This window comes from Fonsecaea nubica (genome assembly GCF_001646965.1).
Source record: "Fonsecaea nubica strain CBS 269.64 chromosome Unknown Scaff50, whole genome shotgun sequence".
Classification (NCBI taxonomy): Eukaryota; Fungi; Ascomycota; class Eurotiomycetes; order Chaetothyriales; family Herpotrichiellaceae; genus Fonsecaea; species Fonsecaea nubica.
In genome coordinates, this window is record NW_019173723.1 from 133,566 (window position 1) to 152,887 (window position 19,322).

Consider the following 19,322-nt stretch of genomic DNA (forward strand, 5'->3'; position numbering starts at 1 on the left):
AATCTACAAAGTGATGCTCCCTCGTGGTGGCTTGGCTGAAGTCTGAAGGTATGACGTGGGGCGGGCGGATGGGATGGTCAGTCAGTCAGCCCTGTGAGTAATGAGAGAAAGAAAGAATTGATAGTTTCTTCACGGCCAAGGCAAGCCGAGTTTAACAGGACAAACCACTTAATATTATTATTGTTATTCAACTTAGTAATTGGTACCTAGGTACTTGGAGGTATTGAGCCATGGTTGGCACGGAAGTGCAAAGATGCGGCGGTCTTGGTGATTTGATTTCCAATCAACGTGCCACTTCCTCCATCGCTCTTCTCTCTCTCTCCAACAAGGGTCCCCTTCCCTTCCATCGCACATTGACTTATCCACACACTCCATCTTCGGAGGTTGATCCAAATCTCTGGTCCAATGATGCTCGAGTGCCCTTGGACTACTGTACACCTTTCTCCCACTTTGGAGCATGGACAAGTAAGCAACCCCCCTTTCCAAGTGACAACAATGTTGTGCTGGAGGGTTCCAGACCGTTTGCCATCCATCATCATTAATCCTTTGTGACGGGTGGCCCGTTGCAGGACGTTGCGAGTCAGTCAGTCAGGGTTCATCTTGCGTCAACCCTTGTATTTTCCCTTTTTTACCCCCCAAACGACCCTTGTTTTTGACTAGGTTACTAGGTAGCTCTCGGAAACACACGGTGACCCTGTATCGACCCTGTATCGATAAAGTGCCCATGGCTATTTCACAGAGCTTTTGGTCTTGGTGCCTCGGAATTAAGAAATGTCCACATTACGAGTTAACCTGATGCTGAGGCCTGGGCTGGGCGAAAAGCATAGACCACTGCTTGTACCACTACTCGGTACACCCAAGTTCATGGGCTTGGAATCTTGGCTGCAGGGACTCAGGGTCTCAGCCCATCGGGGGATTCCCCCCTCAAGTGCCCCCCTCCTACCAGGTGCCAGGGCAAAAGGGCCACCACCCATAACCACCCGTTGTCGTTACTCCTCCCACCGACGTCATTGTTTCCCTGCGCCAATTTCCATCCGACAAAACGACCCTTGGGGCTCCCTTTAATGCCTAGACTCACTGCCGCTATTGCTTGTGTTCCCCCCCTTAGGCGAGCGTTTTGGTAGAAGTACTGCTGCTCCCCCTGACGATATCTTCATAGGCGAACACTACTCCCCATTTTCTTCCAACCCCCCTTTAACCGGCCGATTCTCTCACCCCTTCATATCTCACCACTCAACCAACCCTAAAAAAAAGTTGCCGTTGAATTAGTGATTCATTTCCTCAACTCACTCAACTGAGAAAAACAACAATATATCTCTTTGTTTGCCTACTAAAAACACAATGTTTCCAAAATTCCACCTTACTGTCCGCCTTGTCGCGTGCACATTCCAGATCACAATGACGTAGATCTTTGGGGGCAGATCTGCTTGTACTTGTACACACACACTTACACATCCACCACACCTACTCCCGTACCCTTCCTGCCTGCGCCTGACCATCCTCTACCCACTAAAATCCACACCCTCAGGACGCAGCGCCTCAACACCTTTCTCTTGTCCCTTCGAAACCTTTCCAGCTCTTCGGGGGTCCTTTTCAACCTTGCCTACCCCTCCTCATCTTGTGGAGGGCTTTTTCCATTGACTTAATACCACGACCCTTGTTGGCCACCAAACTTGATGACCATCCACCACATCCCTTCGACTTCACCCGGTACCTCAGGCCAATTGGCCAACGTCACCATGTCCGCCACCGCGACGGCCTCTCTCAAATCTTCTTCCCATTCTCACTCTCACTCGCAATCGCATTCACATTCCAAGTCGCACTCGCACTCGCACTCACACTCGCACTCTCGCTCCTCCCGCCCCTCGACCACCCCACGTACCCAACCTGCGGCCGCCTCGGTCGGTCAATCCATGCCACCTCTCCTCTCCCCAAACACCGCTCGATCCGCGCAACCACCCAAAGATGTCAAGAGCCCGAGTCCCAGTTACTTTGGATTCGTCGTGGGCAGCGATGATACAATACCGCCTGACTCCAACCCGGGCGCACATGCTCGTCAAAACTGGACCTACCCCAACTCGGCTGCTCCGAACAACGCCCCGACTCCCCGTCATATCCCGGTTGAATCGAATCCAGAATTTGAAGCCTTTAGAAGACAGTCGGAACATAACCACAGGTTTGCTTTGAACACGGCATTCAGACCTTCTCAGTCCAGGAACAACTCGACGAGTACTGCTTCCCGTGTTGACACCCCCTCCTCCCCGCACACAACACGGCCGTTGATAGACAGAAACTCCAAGTCATCCAATGGAGGGTCAGCCGTGCAGCAGCAGGGCAGTCAGATGGAAGATGTCTCCTTCTTTGACATTCCACGACGACAATCCCCAGGTCCCCTCAATTCCCAGCATACCGTCGCCGACCACCAACACGCGCGACTGTCCTTGCCTGATAATAGGATCCGTACACCTCCTCTCAAGGCGGCCACCCATGCTGCTCATCGCTCCGACACGCTACCGTCGGCGGGAGAAAAAGACGCTCCTCCCATCGTTTCCCCGTCCCAAATAGCCGAGATCCTCCAAAACCGCTCGGCGGATTGTTTGGTGCTGGACCTAAGAGTATATCAACAGTATGCCACGGCGAGGATAAAAGGAGCTCTAAACTTGTGTATCCCCACGACACTCCTGAAGCGGCCCGCTTATAACGTTCAAAGACTCGCCGAGACGTTCTCATCGACTCGAGACCAAGAGACATTTGCGCGCTGGCCGAAATGTGCATTTATCATAGTCTATGATGCGAATTCCTCCTTGGCGAAGGAGGCCGTTACTCCGTTAAACGTGCTCAAGAAATTTACGTCAGAAGGCTGGTCTGGTACCGGGCTGGTGGTTAAGGGCGGGTTTTTGAAGTTCCAGAAACTGGCTCCGGAACTGGTGGATAATGGTCCTGTTCAATCGGGGAATGGGGCATCTACACAACCACTGTCCAGCTCGGCCCCGGGAAAGGATGCCCTCCCGGTGGCCGGAGGCTGTGCGATGCCTTCTGAAAAATCGGCCGCCAATCCGTTCTTCGGAAATATTCGCCAGAACATGGACTTGCTGGACGGAGTTGGGCAGATGCCGATCAAAAAGCCTTCCAACATGACCTCCGAGACGGAACGACATATGCCCGCGTGGTTAAAGAGGGCTGCTTCAACATCAGACGATGGGAAGCTGGTGTCGGACCGGTTTCTCAACATCGAGAAGTCGGAACAGCAACGCATGCAAGAAGCTCTGACAGCCAATGTGTCATATGGCACTCCACGGAGCGAAAAGCCACAAAGAATCCAGGTGGCTGGGATCGAAAAGGGCTCCAAGAACCGATACAACAATATCTTTCCCTTTGACCACACGCGAGTCCGGTTGCAGAATGTTCCCAGCGGTTGCTGTGACTACATCAATGCGAGCCACGTCAAGGCCGAGTTCTCCAACCGACGGTATATTGCGACTCAAGCGCCTATTCCGGCCACGTTCAATGATTTCTGGCGCGTTGTATGGGAACAGGATGTCCGCGTGATTGTCATGCTGACGGCCGAGGCAGAAGGAGGACAGGTCAAGAGTCATGTCTACTGGAAACCCGGCGAGTATGGTCCACTCAAATTGAAGCAGCTTTCGGAGCGTCAAGTGAGCTTGGAAACCAAGAAATTTGCCCATAAACTTGCACCCACCGCCAGGCCTTCGATGGCGCCCAGAAGATCCACGACGGCTAATGTCCCCGGGGAGAGAGGTCGAGACGAATGCAAATCGCCGCCGACTAAAGTCCCGACGGCCATGGTTCGCCATTTCTCACTAAGTCATTCGGCGTTTCCCTTTCAGCCAATGCGTGAGATCACGCAGATTCACTATGCGGATTGGCCTGATTTCGGAGCGCCCGCCAGCCCTCTGGAGCTGCTTGGACTGGTCGAACAGGTCAACAAATTTGTCCGGGGAGCTGGGACTCCCTCCAATATCGTGGGACCAGACGATGCGGCACCCGAAGGGCAACGGCCGATCTTGGTGCATTGCAGTGCAGGTTGTGGGCGAACGGGCACCTTCTGCACGATTGACTCTGTCATTGACATGTTGAAGAGACAGCGGCTCTGTCACGAGGCTGGGGGGGATAAAATGGATGTTGACACGGGCGATTGGGTGAACCGGGACGATGTTGACTTGGTGGCGAAGACGGTGGATGACTTTCGACATCAGCGACTGAGCATGGTTCAGAATTTACGGCAGTTTGTCTTGTGTTACGAGAGCATATTACAATGGCTGGTGATGCAGGAATCGGAGCAGCAGCAGCAGCAGAAGCGACCGGGATTATCAGACCCAAGGAGGAGTTATCACGGGTAAGATTTTTTAGGGGGATAAAAATATACAAAAGCCATGGGAGATATGATGATGGAACGCCGAGCATGGGAAATGAAATGCATATTTGCCATTGTTGGCAAGCATGAGCGGCTTTTTCACCCAAGGATTTCCAAACCAGCAGTGCATGGCCTTGGGAAGCATAGCAGGGGGTGCCTCCAAAGGGGGCTTTTTAAACATTTGTGTGTTTGGGCCCATGACAGGGCATTGCATAGCGAGGCTGGTGTTGGGAAGAAGAATAATATTATATACACTGGCATATCCGGTTTCGGGATATGATTAATGCCGCCACGAATCGACTCAACAATGACCATGAAAACGACGAGGGAGCGAGTTTGGGTTGATTGATTACCTTCGCTTTTTTTCCCCCATGGAGGGGGGAAATACACAAGTAGACTTGGTTGTTTATTTTTGAGCTGATCATACATACCGATATGAGATTATGGGATAAGTACTTGTACAGACAGATTCGGCAGCACCAGCGGGAAGATGGAAGGGATGAAGAAGGAAGCGGCTGTGATCGGATGCACCATGTAACCAGCAACTAGCAACCATGCAACATGTTTTGGAAGAATAGCAGCAGTTTATGGCAATGGCCACTGCGATTGCCGATATCATCCATGAACCATCCATCCATCCACATTTGCCGTTTGCTCGAAACAGCTGGAAGGATTTTCTGCAGAAAATTTGGTGGTAACCACGAGGGCAGCAGTTTGTGGACATGATCCGATCGTCCTGACCCAGATCCAGATCCAGATCCAGGCATTTTGTAATTATGATCCTCTCTGTTTCATCTTTTTTTGGACGGAGAGGGAGGGAGGGGCATTCCCTTCGTCGTTGCCAGGCACCATCTCAAGAAAAAACAATGACCATGCTGACTTCTAGATTCTTCGCCAGTCTCTCACCAAAGTCTCTCGGCAAGTCGGCGAGCTCGTCATCGTCCGAATGGGGACCGTGGACACTTCCTACTAGGTACTGTCAAAAGGAGACACCGAGACCAAAATGCTCACGGACAAAGGAACCAAGCAAATCCTTCCAAATCTCGACTCAGCAAGTGGTAATCTCCCAAAAATGGCATGTCTTTCAGGTCCCACGAGGCACCGCGAGTCAAAAAAGGGGAGCATGTTGCTGCTCCGCCATTCGCCCCTTTGGACTGCGGTCGTTTTTTAGGGCTCGGTTACTGGTACGAGTTACCAAGCTGTGTGGCTCGGTGGCTTGCTGAACCCACAGCCACGCTGATCATCCAGCAGCGGAGTCGGGTCTTATTGGATACAGGGCACCCACAGGACGCCACGCTGGACTGGATTTCGCCTTGGTCATTGCTTGTTCGGTGCTAGCCATGACTGTCAGCACTACTATTCAAACCACTTTCCCGCTGGCTTTGGTAGGCAACCGTTGCCCAAATCTTGGTCTGAAGCAGCAAGCTGGCGCAAACCCCAGCGGGATGTCCTGCCATGATCAATACAAGATATCGCAGTCAGCCACTGTGAATGCGGCCGCCTTGTCACGATATAACTCGACGAGCGCTTGTCCGACCGACAGGAACCCAAGACATGTGGCTTTCTGCCAGGTGTTCCACACGAGCAGCCAGAATGAGACGGACACGTCGGGCGCTGTTGGCCCTTTGGATAAGCAGCCAAGACAGCTAAGAGATCGAGATTTTGCTGGTCCTGGCTGGCCTGACAATAATGTTCCTTGTGCCTTGCCTCTCCTTCCCCGAGGGAGAGAGAGGAACAACAGGAAAAGAAGCATGATCATCCCGCCTTGGTGACTCGTCATTCCTCGAAAATAACAACACCAGGGGTAGCCCAGCCTGCTTGCCTACCCAGCTGGTCCAGCTGGAGGCAGCCACCTTCCACATGCAGTTGTATCCGGAGTATCCAGCACGTAACGACAGGACCACCCACGACTTGGGCCTCCAATCATTGTGCTAGATGTCCGAGAGGAGGTCGAGTCCCCGGGCCTTGGGAGAATACGAAGAAGAGGCTGGCAGTCCCCATGCGTCTTGCTTGGCTTATTATTGCAAGGGACAGGGCCGACACAGCAACTCCCTCAGCCACTACTCCAGACCGGGTAAGTTTTGCAGGTGGGAAGCAAATTGCTCGTTGATGCAACATAGGGCTGAAAAAAACCCAAATGCCATTACCCTTGGTGCCCTTGGCTTTTGATGATGCCCAAATAGCGTCTTTGTTATTATAAAGCGCCGCTTCCCTCCAGCCTGTACTCCCGGCCTGGGGTTTTGCCACACACATATATCCATTACATACACCACGCGTGCCCTCCCGTTGGCTGTTGTTGGTCATTCCGCAATCCTTTGTGCTGAGGTCAGGCATTTTAATATACTATAATCTTATCCCCCCTCCCTCTAAGACCCGTCACACCAGCCCTTGTTTTTCTTCTAATTGATTTTTCTTTCGTCCCAAGTCAAGGCTGTCGTCGTCCAAACACCGCACCACCACCACCATGTCGAACTATACGCCGCTGTACGTTGCCATGGCGGCCTTGATGATCGACGGGGTCATCGAGGTCGGGTTTGTTGGATCGATGGTTGGGTTTTTGCACGACCGGGCTGGCAAGTTTTTCACCATCGACGCCCCCAATGGCAGCTTCGACCTCCACGGCAAGCCCAAGGGTCTGCTCGTCAATCAAGGACATGCAAGCAACGGCGCTGCGGGAACTGCCATTGTGCTGGTTGGCTTTTTGGGGTTGCTCACCATTTGGTACGAGAAGCGACGAGCCAGAAGGGTACGATTTTGTATTTCTCTCAGATAGATAGAAACTTGCTAACCTCTCACTCCAGACACAAGCCATCAACCACTCTGGCATCTTCGTCTTTTGGGTCGTCATGACGGTGCTCTCGGCCCTTCTCACTCTGTCGGCACTGATCTATACCTTTGTGGTCACCAACCAGACCGACGACCAAACCATCAATCTCACAGTCGCCGCGGCCAACGCTGAGCCCAGCATGTACCCGCTGGACGACTGGACGCCGGAAAACTGGTTCGTGGCCGTGCTCGCCCTGCCCCTCGCGCACGCCAGCGACCGTCGCGACATCCGCAACCACCTTCGTCTGATGAGAGGGTGGAGATGGAACCTTATCCCGCTGTTCATCCTCGGATTGACCGTGGCCGCCCTGGCCATTTGGGAGTTGGTTAGTGGACGGCGGTGGAGGCAGGGCGATTCCAAGGAGAAGCTCCGCAACTCGACGCAAAGCCAGAGTTATTGATCTCGCCCCGCCATTTCGCCGGGGGGTGATTTGAAAGTGACAACAGGAGAGGGAGAGAGCGCCGCTCGCCCCAAAAAGTTGAACGGGTGAGGGTCTTTTTCTCCTCGCTCGCTATAAAGAACCGGATACCCCCACCATTTATTCTTTCGATCCAGCTACACCGTGTATTCACGACTATTGTTATTGTTACTATTTTCTCTTGTTTATTTTTTCGGAATCATCATCGATCAAGCAAGCAAGCGCATGTTTTGGCATGGATGGAAAGGGGAGGAAGGAGGAAATTACTACATATATAGATTGACACACCTCGATTTGGGAGATACGGAGGCGGCAGGCAAGGAGGAAAGGGTGGACAAGGGTGGAATATATAACTACATGGGAGTGGTTAACACATCTCTGAGGAGGTTCTTGACGACAAGACAACGATATTCACATTGACATGGACATTGACATTGACATCCACGCTCGTTTTGAATATCAATAACATCAACACCGACATCAATTGCACTGAGTATATATACACATGTTTCTCGGGGTACGCGGGAGAGAGGGTAGAGTCAATTCTGGGGACTTGGTCCATATTGTCTTTCGTCAAGCATCGCCAAATTACTCGGTAATCATCAAGTATCGCACTAGGTCTTGTCTGTGAATGGGTGGGATAGATACATGAACAATAAAAGTTATTGCTTTTTTTGTGTCCGTGTATCCATCTATTCATCCCCTCGTGCTGGAGAGTGAGGTACGAGGTACACTGCGTAAAGTGCACAGCTTCCATCACCCTCTCTCTCACGTCTCGTCTCGTCTCGTAGTTGTACTTGGTGTTCTTGTTCCTCATACTTACTCCTTGGTACTGTTGACCGCGTACTTCTAGAGAAGTCTTGACCGCCGACCACCCTTACTATTGACCATTCTTTGACCTATTGACCATGCTCGACCCGTGCGGCCTGCCCATGTGGCCATGTGATCTGACGCCCGCTGGCACGGGTGCTGGTGCCTTGGCCCCCATCACGTGGCAATGCAGAGGCAAAGGCAAATGCCAAGGTGGAAACCCTTTGTTTAAAAATATCTCTTCCTTAGTCATCCCACCAGCACTTAGTGTACCGAGTACCTAGTAGTAGTACATAGGGTTCGATCTCTGATCTCTGATCTACTTGTATGTACCGAGGACCCTTACCCCTGCCTGTCCCTTTGGGGGCCGTTCTCCTTTCTTTTCTGGTAGGGGGGCTTTGGGGGGGGGAGGGGGGGGTTCCTTGATTGTTATTGTCCGGATTCTGTCAGTCTTGGACCCTGGAATTATTTGGAGTTGGTTTTGAAGAGGGCAAGAAGAGGCTGCTAGGACTGAGTACCGAGTAGTAAGTAAGTAATCAAGAACCTGAAAGGTCGGGTTGTGCCGTGTCATCTCGCGTCGTGTGGCGTTGGATCGTGTCGCATCGTGTCATTCGTGTTGTTGGCCACGTGGAATAGACATTTTATCATAATACTCGGTTCTCGTGCGAGTGATTCGTTCGTATTGAGCTTGATCCGAGTTACGGGGTTTTCATCGCCTCTACCTCATCGGGCGTCTGACTCGTACGGGTTGTGGCGAGGAAAGAGTGACGCGGTTCATTGTTCCTCAAGGTTACCTGGCGTGGCTGGTACCGTGGCTTCCATCAAGAGAATCTTCTGACAGGCGAAATCCCGTCACACTCGTACTCGGTAGGTATCTCGGTACTGCTTGTTCTCCGGGGACTCTTGGTCTCTGTTTCGTGTTTCGTCGTCGTCACATGAATATCGTCCAATTCCGAGCACCCCAGGCATGCTGAAAATGAAGAGTTGTGAGACTACTCACTGTGTTTGCTGTCCATGGTATATCGACCTCGCCCAACTCGTTAGGTATCAGTATCTCTCTCGTACACAGAAAACAATCCTCAGCCTCGTTCTCCCCCTTTCCTCCGCCTTGGCAAACCCGACACCGTAACCGGGGGTCTCTCGGGATCTCATCCCCGACCCAGAAACCAACATGGCGTATCCGAAAGAACGACCCGGGAAACTGGTCATACAGTTATTGGCGGCGGCTAGACTTCAGTTCTTCATCGCCAAAGGACCCTTGTCATCGAGGATTGGCTTGTGTGCATTCTGACCTGATATACGGCGAAATTTGTCTTGTACTGTGGAAGATATCAGACACTATCAATCCCGGTCAAGAATCTCCAAGATGACCTCAGACGCCATAGAGACGAGACTATTCATCAACAACGAAGTATGTCTTCCAGGTGGTTTTACTTCTCGAACAACTACTCTGACTTGATGGATTAGTTCGTCCAAGGCAAGCAGGGAAAGACATTCAAAGTCTACAATCCCTACAACGACCAAGAGATATGTCATGTCCATGAAGCCACAAAGGAGGACGTCGATCTCGCAGTCGACGCCGCCGAGGCTGCATTTCCCCAGTGGAGCAGCATTGCCGCCCATGAGCGGGCAGCCTACATGTTCAAGTTTGCCCAGCTCGTGCAGAGAGACGCCCCCCAGCTGGCCGAGTTGGACTCGATGTGCATGGGCAAGTAAGCAGCACCGTCTCCTTCCAGCTTTGACAGGTTTAAGCTTGGGGGTTCTTCGCGAGTGCAGTCAGGATAACTAACTTACATTACTCCCCCAAAGGCCCGTTGAATTGCTCAAGAAAATGGACATCCCGGCTTGTGTGGGCGTCTTCAACTATTTTGCCGGCAGCGGATACCATATACTGGGAGAATCGAGTCTCTCCTCCCCAAACTTTCTCAACGTCAGTGTGCGGCAGCCTTATGGTGTGGTCGGTCTGATTATTCCATGGAATGTGAGTTCGTTTGTCCTCGGTGGCCATCACCACTGTTGTTCCAGCGTTCGTCAAGTTGCTGAGAGTCAATGTAGGTCCCGATGATCATGTTCGCCTTCAAGGTCGCCCCAGCCCTGATCTGCGGCAACACGGTCGTACTCAAATCGTCGGAAAAGGCACCGCTGAGCTCCATCAAACTGGCCGCGCTGATCAAGGAGGCCGGGTTTCCGCCGGGCGTGGTCAACGTGGTCAGCGGGTTTGGCGACCCGACGGGCTCGGCCATCGGCCTGCACAGGAAGATCCGCAAGATCTCGTTCACGGGATCCGTGGCCACGGGCCGCAAGATCCTCAAGATGGCGGCCGACTCGAACCTCAAGAACGTCTCGCTGGAGCTGGGTGGGAAGTCGCCCGCCATCATTTTTGAGGATGCCGACCTCGAGGCCGCGGCGCGGTACACGCACTACAGCATCAACCACAACAGCGGCCAGCACTGCCAGGCCAACAGCCGCGTGCTAGTGCAGGAGTCCATCGCCGACGCGTACATCGACATGGTCAAGAAGCTGATGGCCAAAGTCACCCTGGGCGACCCGGCCGACCCGAGCACGTTCCAAGGCCCGCAGGTCGACCAGAAGCAGCTGGCCCACATCCAGCGGCTGGTCGACCAAGGGAGTAAAGACGGCACGCTGGTGTGCGGCGGCAAGCGACACGGCACGACGGGCGCCTTTATCGAGCCGACCATTTTGAAAAACGTCCCGCTCGACTCGGCTGCCTACACCGAGGAGATCTTTGGGCCCGTGGTGATTTTGAATACCTTCAAGGACGAGAAGGAGGTGCTTGCCGAGGCCAACTGTACCGACTTTGGGTTGTTTTGTGAGTATCCCTTTCTCTCCATTCCGACGTGAATTACTTCTTCCTTTCCTTTCCTCTCCTGTCCTCGCTCCCCGTCCCTGCGCTATACATCTCCACAAAGCCAAAGATACACAGTATACAGAATGTATAACTGACCCCGCGGCCCCTCTTGTGCCCCAATCGTCCACAGCATCCGTGTACACGCAAAACTTTGACCGCGCCGTCCGCGTGGCCAAGGCGCTCGAGGCCGGCGCCGTCGGCATCAACTGCTCCGTGCCCGTGCGCGCCGTCGACATGCCCATCGGCGGCTGGAAGCAGTCCGGCATGGGCAAGGAGCTGTCCCTGCACGGCCTCAACACCTACACCGAGCTCAAAACCATCTTTATGAAGTACAACGCCGACCCGACGGCCATGGCTGTGGGGACGTGGCATTCGGGGCAGCAAGTGGATGGGATTCGATAGGCTTGGGGGAGGTAGAAGTAGAGGTGGAGATGACGAGGGAGGTGGATGATGGAAGAGAAGATAGGGATGGAGGGTGTGGATGAAAACTTGTCTGTTCCACACAAGGACACCTAGGTAGGGGTCGATAGAGTCTAGACTCATCGGCTACATCGAATCCTCAAGTCTATAAATCTTTGCCGACTTTTCTCCTTCTCCCCCCCTCTCCCTGTCCATCTACCTACCCATCTCTCCCATTATCCCTCCTTCTACCTCTCCTTGGTAGGACCCCTCAAATCCGCCACCAACTTCCCCATGACGTCCCCGCGCTTGATCCTGTCCAACGCGCCGTTAATGTCGCCCAACTCCACGACCTCGAGCTCCGGCACGACCTTGCCGGCCGCGAACAGCGCCAGGGCCTCTTTCATGTCGGCCTTTGTGCCCGTCTGGTTGGAGCGGACGAGCAGGTCCTTTTTCAGAAGGGGGCGGAGGGACATGCTTTTTAATTTGCCCCGGGGTTAGAGATACGGAACGAAACCCAGGGAGGGGGGGGGGAGGTTGAATCTCGGAACTTACTGCAGATTCCCGATCCCAATGGCCATGATCTGTGCGCCGAACCTGGCGTATCCTCCCGCGGCACTGGATCACACACGTCAGCTGGGAACTGTCTCCTTTTCCTTGCCACGAAAATGGAGAGTTTCGTGATGTGTAATGTGTAAGATATAACACTGGCAAAATGCTAGCAGAGAAAAAGGACGGGAAAACGTACTCGTACGACGACTGATGCGGACTCAGCACGAGAATGTAATCCGCCCCGCCGCCCGTCCTGTCGACAATCGTCTCGACGAGCCCCGGCGCCGTGAAATCGACAAAGACGTCGGCGCCCATCTTGGCGCAGAACCGCTGCTTCTCGGGCGCGCCGCCGTCGATGGCCAGCACCTTCAGCCCCATGGCCCGCGCGTACTGGATGGCCAGGTGGCCCAGGCCGCCGGCCCCGCCGACCACGACGCACCATTTGCCCGGTTGGGGGTCCATGCGCCGCAGCGCCGCGTAGGCGGTGACTCCGGCGCACAGGATCGGGCAGACACTGGGTAACGAGACGCCAGACGGGACGGGCACGAGCTGGGAGGTCGGAAAGGAGATGTATCCTAACCAAGAAGGACGTGAGTTGAGTTTAAAGCGTCAGTTCACACTTGTAGCGGGAGAAACTTGAACTCAAGCCAGGAGAAAATCACATACGTTGAAAGGTCCCGTCGACGTGCGCCCCCGTGATCTTCTGGTTGAAACAGTGATTCTCTGACCCGGCCTGGCAAGCCTGACACGTCCCGCAGACACTGCTCCTCCAGGCGATGCCCACGACGTCGCCGACCTTGAACCCGTCCAGACCCTCCGTGCCCATGGCGACTATTCTCCCAACGCCCTCGTGGCCGCCCGTCAGCGGTCGCACGGGGTCTTTGGGCGCAGGACCACCTCCGTCCCGGGCGTAGACGTCCCCGTGACACACGCCGCTGTACTCCAGCTCCACGAGGGCGTCATGAGGACGCGGCACGGGGATCGGGACGTCTTTGATCGTGTACGGCTCGCCATATGCGCCGGTCAGAACGGCCGCTGGGGCAGTTTGGGGGAGGTCAGCGCCCATCGAACCCATCCTTCTTTCCCGCGCCTTGATCGAGGGTTCGGCCCTGTGGAGGCGATGAGGTATGGTGTGTGGTGACTGGCCCGTCAGTGGAATTTGTTCACACGTGATATCGGTGGTTGATAGAAGAGGTGCGCGGATTGATATATATATTGACGTTTTGTTAAATTGACATTGTGTTACAGACGCGGCAATACTTCTTGGGCCGTGAGAGAACACAGACCCGGTCTTTCTTTTCCCGACTACCCACACTGTGTGACTGTTCTCTCCTCCCGTTTGAGGTGTGCTCCTCGCGAACCTCATAAGCGGTCCATATGTGGTATCTGAACTCGAGCTGCCGAAATTCCCGGTAACTCCCCGGCCAGCGGAAGAGACTCCCGCCGCCTTCTTTTTGGTTCTTCGGGCTCAACTCTGTCCGCCGCGGATGTGACAGACATACGAGATATAATTTTCTGCAGCGGCCTTTGTGCCGATTTCTTGGTGATGTCGTTGTGGATATGACCAGAGGTCCAGCTGTACAGAGAGATGATGTTGAGAACAAGGTTTGAACAAGAGAATTTCTACTGTTGGCTGGTAACACAAACAGGCAGAGAACACACTTGGTCAGTCTGGACGTTGAAGCATCGAGCGACAATGTTCTCTTACCGTTGACTAGCTGTTCATGAGCTGGGTTCATTGTCAGGACAAGTGTCGAGAGGTTGTAGAGGTATGCTATGGATGATCCCCCCTTAAATCGGCTGTCTTGGCGAGGCTAGACAAAAATAGGGGCTACATTTCTGTGATTGCCAGGTCGATCTTTTTGTCCATACACCTTCAAGTTGTCGTCAAGAGAACATGTGTACATCGAAACCCTTCCCGTGAGCCTCATAGACCTGCGCAGAGAGATACTCCACCAGCAGACAATTTCAACGATTGGCACAAGCTCTTACCACTACTACATCAACAGATATGCGAAAGGGAGTTCTTACTGCTTATGCACAGTGCAATGCGCCGCAATCCAGGGACTCTCAGGAATGGGAAGAACGTCTCTGCAATCCTCAGCGAAAGTATGCATGTGCTGAGGCTGGGGATGTGTTGGCGTGGTCGTCAGCCTCGTAGCCTTGCCTGTGGATGCTCGTAAGTACAATTATGGCACCAGCGTGAGTCTAGCGAACCTAAACCTCCAGGAACCAATCAGATGATGCCATTCAATTTTAGGCATCAATCACCCCCAGACTCTATTCCATCACTGGCAGTCGTGCCAGTTCGAGTTGGGTCCAGACGTGGGTGATCTTCCTCTTCAACTCTTGTCGTCTGACCCTGTAAACTTCTTCGCAACCGTCTCTCTCAGGTCCTCAGAGAGCCGTCGCTCCATCTGACCCTACGTCTGCACAAACATTCTTGGCTCCCGAGGGCGGTGTAAACTCCAAGACAGTTTCTGTTTGATCTTTCAAGAGTCAAGACTTCAAAGCGGCGGTTACAAAGCGCTTCATGTAATGCAGCAGACGTAGTTGAGGACAAGCCGTCGATCTACATTGACCTAGAGAGATTCAATCCGCCTATATACCTATCATCTTCCTACCAAACGCGATGTGAGCGAAGGGGAAAGGCCCAGCAAGGATGCCAGACCAACCACTCATCTCGCGGCACAAGGCGAGGGCAACCCTCGGTTCCGTGCCTTCGGAAATCCTGCAGCAGATATTCTATTTCAGCACCACCCCGACCTTCTTCCAGCTGATTCACGTCAACCTGAGATTCTTCTCACTGGCGTCGCAAAGTCGGGAAGTCATCCTCTACCATCTCCGCCACGTCCCCGGCCTGAAGCTAGGGTTGGAGAACCGGTCGATCCCGACCAGTGAGCTCTTCCTCATCTTCCGTCAACGCGCCACTTCACATCTCTATGGAGTCAATTTCACGGCGGATTGTCGGAGCTGGGACCTTCCCAAACATACGTTGGGGACCATCGATGCGCGCGCATCCTGCCTCGGCGTCGAGAGTGAGTGGGGAAATAACGTGTGTCTGGTCGTGAAGAACAGCCTCCGAATCCGATTGAACTGGCACAACGAGTTACCCGGTGAGAGCATCGAGTCGCCGTACGCGGATGGGAGTGCGAAAATCATCCAAGCCGTCCAGAAGAGCCATTACATCAGTGTGTTGTACGCTTGGACGCCACCGAAAGAGGATCCCGCCAACGACACGTCCCATCCCGAGCCGACGACGGTCAAGGCATCCGTGAAAGAGACTCTCGACAGCCACACAGCCAAGCACCGGTGTACTCGGTCTGATCGGACTGCCTCATTGCGGGAAAGAAACCAATCCAAAGCCTCGTCTTCCTCCTCTCGTGCGCATTACCATCTCCTCCATTATGACATGTTCCGGAGTGATCGACCCGTCTTCTTCCCTATACCCACCCACAAGTCGATCAACGACAATGTTCTGGTCCCCGTCCACCTGGCGGTCAACAACCGGCTCCAGTGCGCCATTCTGTGGGATCTCCCAGATACGTTGACCCCCACGTCAGATGCCACGGTCTGTTTCTACACGGCCGACCACCTCCCGCGCTACGAGCCGGGCGAATACAGCGTCTGGGTTCTCTACCCCTATGACCGGCCCAGCCCCATCTATCCGTCCAGGTCCGGCGAGCGGGTCGACCTTGCCCGGGAGACCGCGGACGACGACACTGACAGTGGCGGCATCACCTACACGGTCACCTCGGTGCGCGAAAAGTTCAACCGCAGCAGCCGCCACGACAGCGGGCAGGATCTCCGCCTGTTGCATTTCCCCCTGCGACCGCGCGCCATTGCATTTTTCAAAGACGGCCGCCGCCTGTCCCTCTACGCGCCCGGGTCGACGGTGCCGTTCACGACGCTGCTGGCCAACGAACCCGTCCGCACCCGCGTCTTCAGCCCCATCGTGTCCCCCGTAAGCTATCCGCCGCCCGGCGACGCGTTCAAGATGCTGCGCAGACGCGTCCGGCGGGCCACCCACACGGCCATCGACGGCAACCACTTTTCGCTGGGTTTACCGTTCTTCAGCACCCACGAGACGACCACGTTCCCGCCACCGACGACGGCGGATTCGGACCTCGTCGCGCCGCCCGACGTCGAGTGCGTCAGCCACATCCTCTGCGTGGGCACGGCCAAGCTCCCGACAGTCCACATTCACAGGTGCGGTGGTCTCGTCACCGAGACGGGCCCGCAGGTCCTCACCATCGTGCAGATCCGCGAGCGCGTCCTCTACGATCTCTGCTCCCACTCGAGGTTCAACGACGACCTGCCCGCTCTGCCCCGCCCGCCGCGCCAGTCCCGGAGGAGACGACACTCAAACGTCGTCCACGTCCAGCCCCACGATAATCCCCACCCGGACGTCATCATGGCCTCGGACGGCAACGGAGTAGAAGAAGACCATGACGACGACGACGACGATGACAACGATAATAACGATGACACGGACAACAACTCCGAGGCCGACGCTGATGAGCCCGGCTTGGACACGGACGCCGACGACACGGACGCCGATACCTTGCACGGCACAGACCTGCGCGTCGCCGCCAGACTGTGGGGGTGGGCTCCCCAACGCACCACGCTGACAGGGCTGGACACCATAAACATATCGCCCAGAGGGGAGCGCATTGCCGTCGCACAGTGGGATCGCGTGCTGGTGTATGCCTTGGACCCGCGGGCGCTGTGCGAGGAGGCGTGGGACGAGGACAGCGATAGCGACGACGCCGTCAGCACGGGCACCAGCAGCAGCGAGAGCAGCAGCGAAAGTGAACACGAGGACACCGACTCAAACGTCTTGAATACAGGAGAGAACGTGGCCGTTGGCGACCACAATCCCAACCCTCAAAGTGACGACAACAACCACGACGATGAACCTGCAGAGCCACCACCCGCTACTGAAGAACCTATTCCGGCGTCTTCGGCTCCGACAATCCCACCAAAGGCACCCGGATCCGTCGCCTCTAGCACATCCACCTCGCTCTCGCTCGCGGACTTACTGAGCTTCTACCCGCACGTGAAGAGCCGCTGGCCTCTTGAACGCACCATTGAGCTCCGACCGCTCGTGTTGAAGATGGACGGTGGAGCCGTGGTACGAAAGATGTGCTGGTCGTTGGGAAAGCCACACCGGGTCGACGAAGAGGCGGCCAGCGATGTGGGAGACGTATACACAACAGGCCAAGATGCACAGGGATTAGCGAATGAGATGGGAGGTGTAGAAAAGGAAAAGGAAAAAGGAAAGGAGAACGATAATGAGAATGTAGCAATGAACAACACGGCCTCGCTGACTCCACAGCAGGAGATTGCAGAAGGTGAGAGATCCGACAATTCGGGAACGTCAGTAGCTATAGGAAGTTTTCGTCCACACGATCGGCCGCAACCCTCTGGATTACCACAGTACCACGACCAATCATCACCGATATCAGATTTGCAGACTCCCACCTGCTCAGAGCACACGTCTACCCAGATTCAGGAGGCAATGATAGCTGTCTCGCATGAAATACCCCCAGCACCATTCTCGCAGTCCAAGTTGATCGGACAGATCAAACATATTGCTCGTCCTCCCGACTACCCCAGCATCACAAGCACGATAGTCCTTGAACCCCCTGAGCCGAAAGCTGCAGATTCAGCAGAGGTAGACCAAGCCAAAGGCAAGGAAATTGAGGTAACGGAAGCTTCAGCTGGAGGGAGAAGAGACGAGCCCCCGCAAAAAACAGACCAGGAACGTGGTGTGTCGACCGCTCCAGAGTTGTCTCACTCAGGGGAATCGGAGCCGCGGCGCAGAAGGAGTCAACGGAGGAGGGTTGCCGAGAATGAATTGATCGTCCTGACTGACAGAGGCTTACAAGTTTGGGATCTCAGTGTCTGGGGAAGAGGTAGGCGGGTGTATTGCGAGCTTCCAGACGATATTCTGCATTAGCTGCGACGACAGATTTTGAAGTCCATTGAATGCATACGGTGTATTTCTGATCGGAAGGTTGACTGGCGAATGGGTTTGCCTGGTGAGTCTGGAACAATTGGTATAGGCATGTCTTTCGGTGTACAGCACTGGCGGACGATCATAAGTTGACATAGCTGATTTGGCCTCTTGTCCATTACCAAGATGCCGGTTTGGGGCGTTCGGATTGGTCTTGTAGTACTCCTGGTTAGTGAACAACAAGAGATTGTTGGACATTCGTCGGTATTCGAAGTCAGAGATCCATGATTGCAGAAGTCGAAGATATTGACTTCGGGGTTTTATTTATCTCCTCCTCCTCCACCGCCACCCATCATAAGCATAGTAGCGATCAAAAACACCCACCAGTACTTCTGGAAAAAGCTCTTCTCTTGTTGTTCTTCCTGCACAACCTCTCTGCCTTCAGCATCGACCTGAGGTGGTTTCCGAGTTGCGAGGTCAGGTGAGGGGCCGGCACCGTAGGTGATAAGGCTGACTTTGATGGGCTCATGAAGAGCTGCTGCTTTGGCTGCTTCTTCTCTTGCTTTCTTCGTGTTTGGCACCGGAGGCGGAGGTGGTATGGGCCTTCCCTTAGCCTTAGCTCTTTCAACTTTCTTCTGGTACCGTTCTTCTTCCGCGGTCAACGGGGGTGGTGAAAGGGCTGAGACCGAGGCAGAGAAAACTGATCCGTCGTCTGGAGATATCCAGAGATCGATTTTCTGGTGGACATCCTTGCCGAATGTGTCAAGGGTTGTTACAGTAGAACTGCCATTGGGCAAAACAATCCGAAGCAGCTTCGACGAGGTAGGTTCGGGGGTGGTCGATTGGAGTGACTCGAGAGAAGGAGGTGTCCATGAAGACAAAGCGTGCTTAGAAGTCTTCGGATCATAAAAGATAGTAACAAGCGGTTTGACGGAGGGAGATCCGATCAATTCGTACGACAAAGTGACCGACTTGGGTAGTTGAGAGGCTGCGGCATCGCTCGCAGCCAGGACAGTCCAGGTACAAACGGCCAGCAGCACCAGCAGGAAACTGCGAAAGGTCATCTTTGGCAGTCACAACGCACCGAAAGAAAAAAAAACTTTATGATGGTGA

At 54.2% G+C, this 19,322-nt stretch overlaps 6 protein-coding genes across 6 annotated transcripts; 4 read left to right on the forward strand and 2 right to left on the reverse strand.

The window, feature by feature from the left end:
• Positions 1-1,739: 1,739 nt before the first annotated feature.
• AYO20_07297 (hypothetical protein) lies at positions 1,740-4,361 on the forward strand (the record flags this gene model as incomplete). The annotated part of the gene is made up of 1 exon (XM_022645583.1): positions 1,740-4,361. The coding sequence occupies one exon, from the start codon at positions 1,740-1,742 to the stop codon at positions 4,359-4,361; it is 2,622 nt and encodes an 873-aa protein (XP_022498453.1).
• A 2,478-nt stretch (positions 4,362-6,839) lies between these two features.
• On the forward strand, positions 6,840-7,602 carry AYO20_07298 (hypothetical protein; the record flags this gene model as incomplete). Its single annotated transcript, XM_022645584.1, has 2 exons — positions 6,840-7,121; positions 7,177-7,602. The coding sequence occupies 2 exons, from the start codon at positions 6,840-6,842 to the stop codon at positions 7,600-7,602; spliced, it is 708 nt and encodes a 235-aa protein (XP_022498454.1).
• Positions 7,603-9,601: 1,999 nt separating this feature from the next.
• On the forward strand, positions 9,602-11,701 carry AYO20_07299 (hypothetical protein; the record flags this gene model as incomplete). The annotated part of the gene is made up of 6 exons (XM_022645585.1): positions 9,602-9,708; positions 9,766-9,841; positions 9,898-10,142; positions 10,240-10,411; positions 10,486-11,260; positions 11,361-11,701. 6 exons carry the CDS (start codon positions 9,602-9,604, stop codon positions 11,699-11,701), a joined length of 1,716 nt encoding a protein of 571 aa, XP_022498455.1.
• Positions 11,702-11,946: 245 nt separating this feature from the next.
• AYO20_07300 (hypothetical protein) lies at positions 11,947-13,325 on the reverse strand (the record flags this gene model as incomplete). The annotated part of the gene is made up of 4 exons (XM_022645586.1): positions 11,947-12,175; positions 12,254-12,316; positions 12,447-12,825; positions 12,917-13,325. 4 exons carry the CDS (start codon positions 13,323-13,325, stop codon positions 11,947-11,949), a joined length of 1,080 nt encoding a protein of 359 aa, XP_022498456.1.
• A 1,587-nt stretch (positions 13,326-14,912) lies between these two features.
• On the forward strand, positions 14,913-18,212 carry AYO20_07301 (hypothetical protein; the record flags this gene model as incomplete). The annotated part of the gene is made up of 1 exon (XM_022645587.1): positions 14,913-18,212. The coding sequence occupies one exon, from the start codon at positions 14,913-14,915 to the stop codon at positions 18,210-18,212; it is 3,300 nt and encodes a 1,099-aa protein (XP_022498457.1).
• Positions 18,213-18,529: 317 nt separating this feature from the next.
• AYO20_07302 (hypothetical protein) lies at positions 18,530-19,273 on the reverse strand (the record flags this gene model as incomplete). Its single annotated transcript, XM_022645588.1, has 1 exon — positions 18,530-19,273. The coding sequence occupies one exon, from the start codon at positions 19,271-19,273 to the stop codon at positions 18,530-18,532; it is 744 nt and encodes a 247-aa protein (XP_022498458.1).
• Positions 19,274-19,322: the final 49 nt, after the last annotated feature.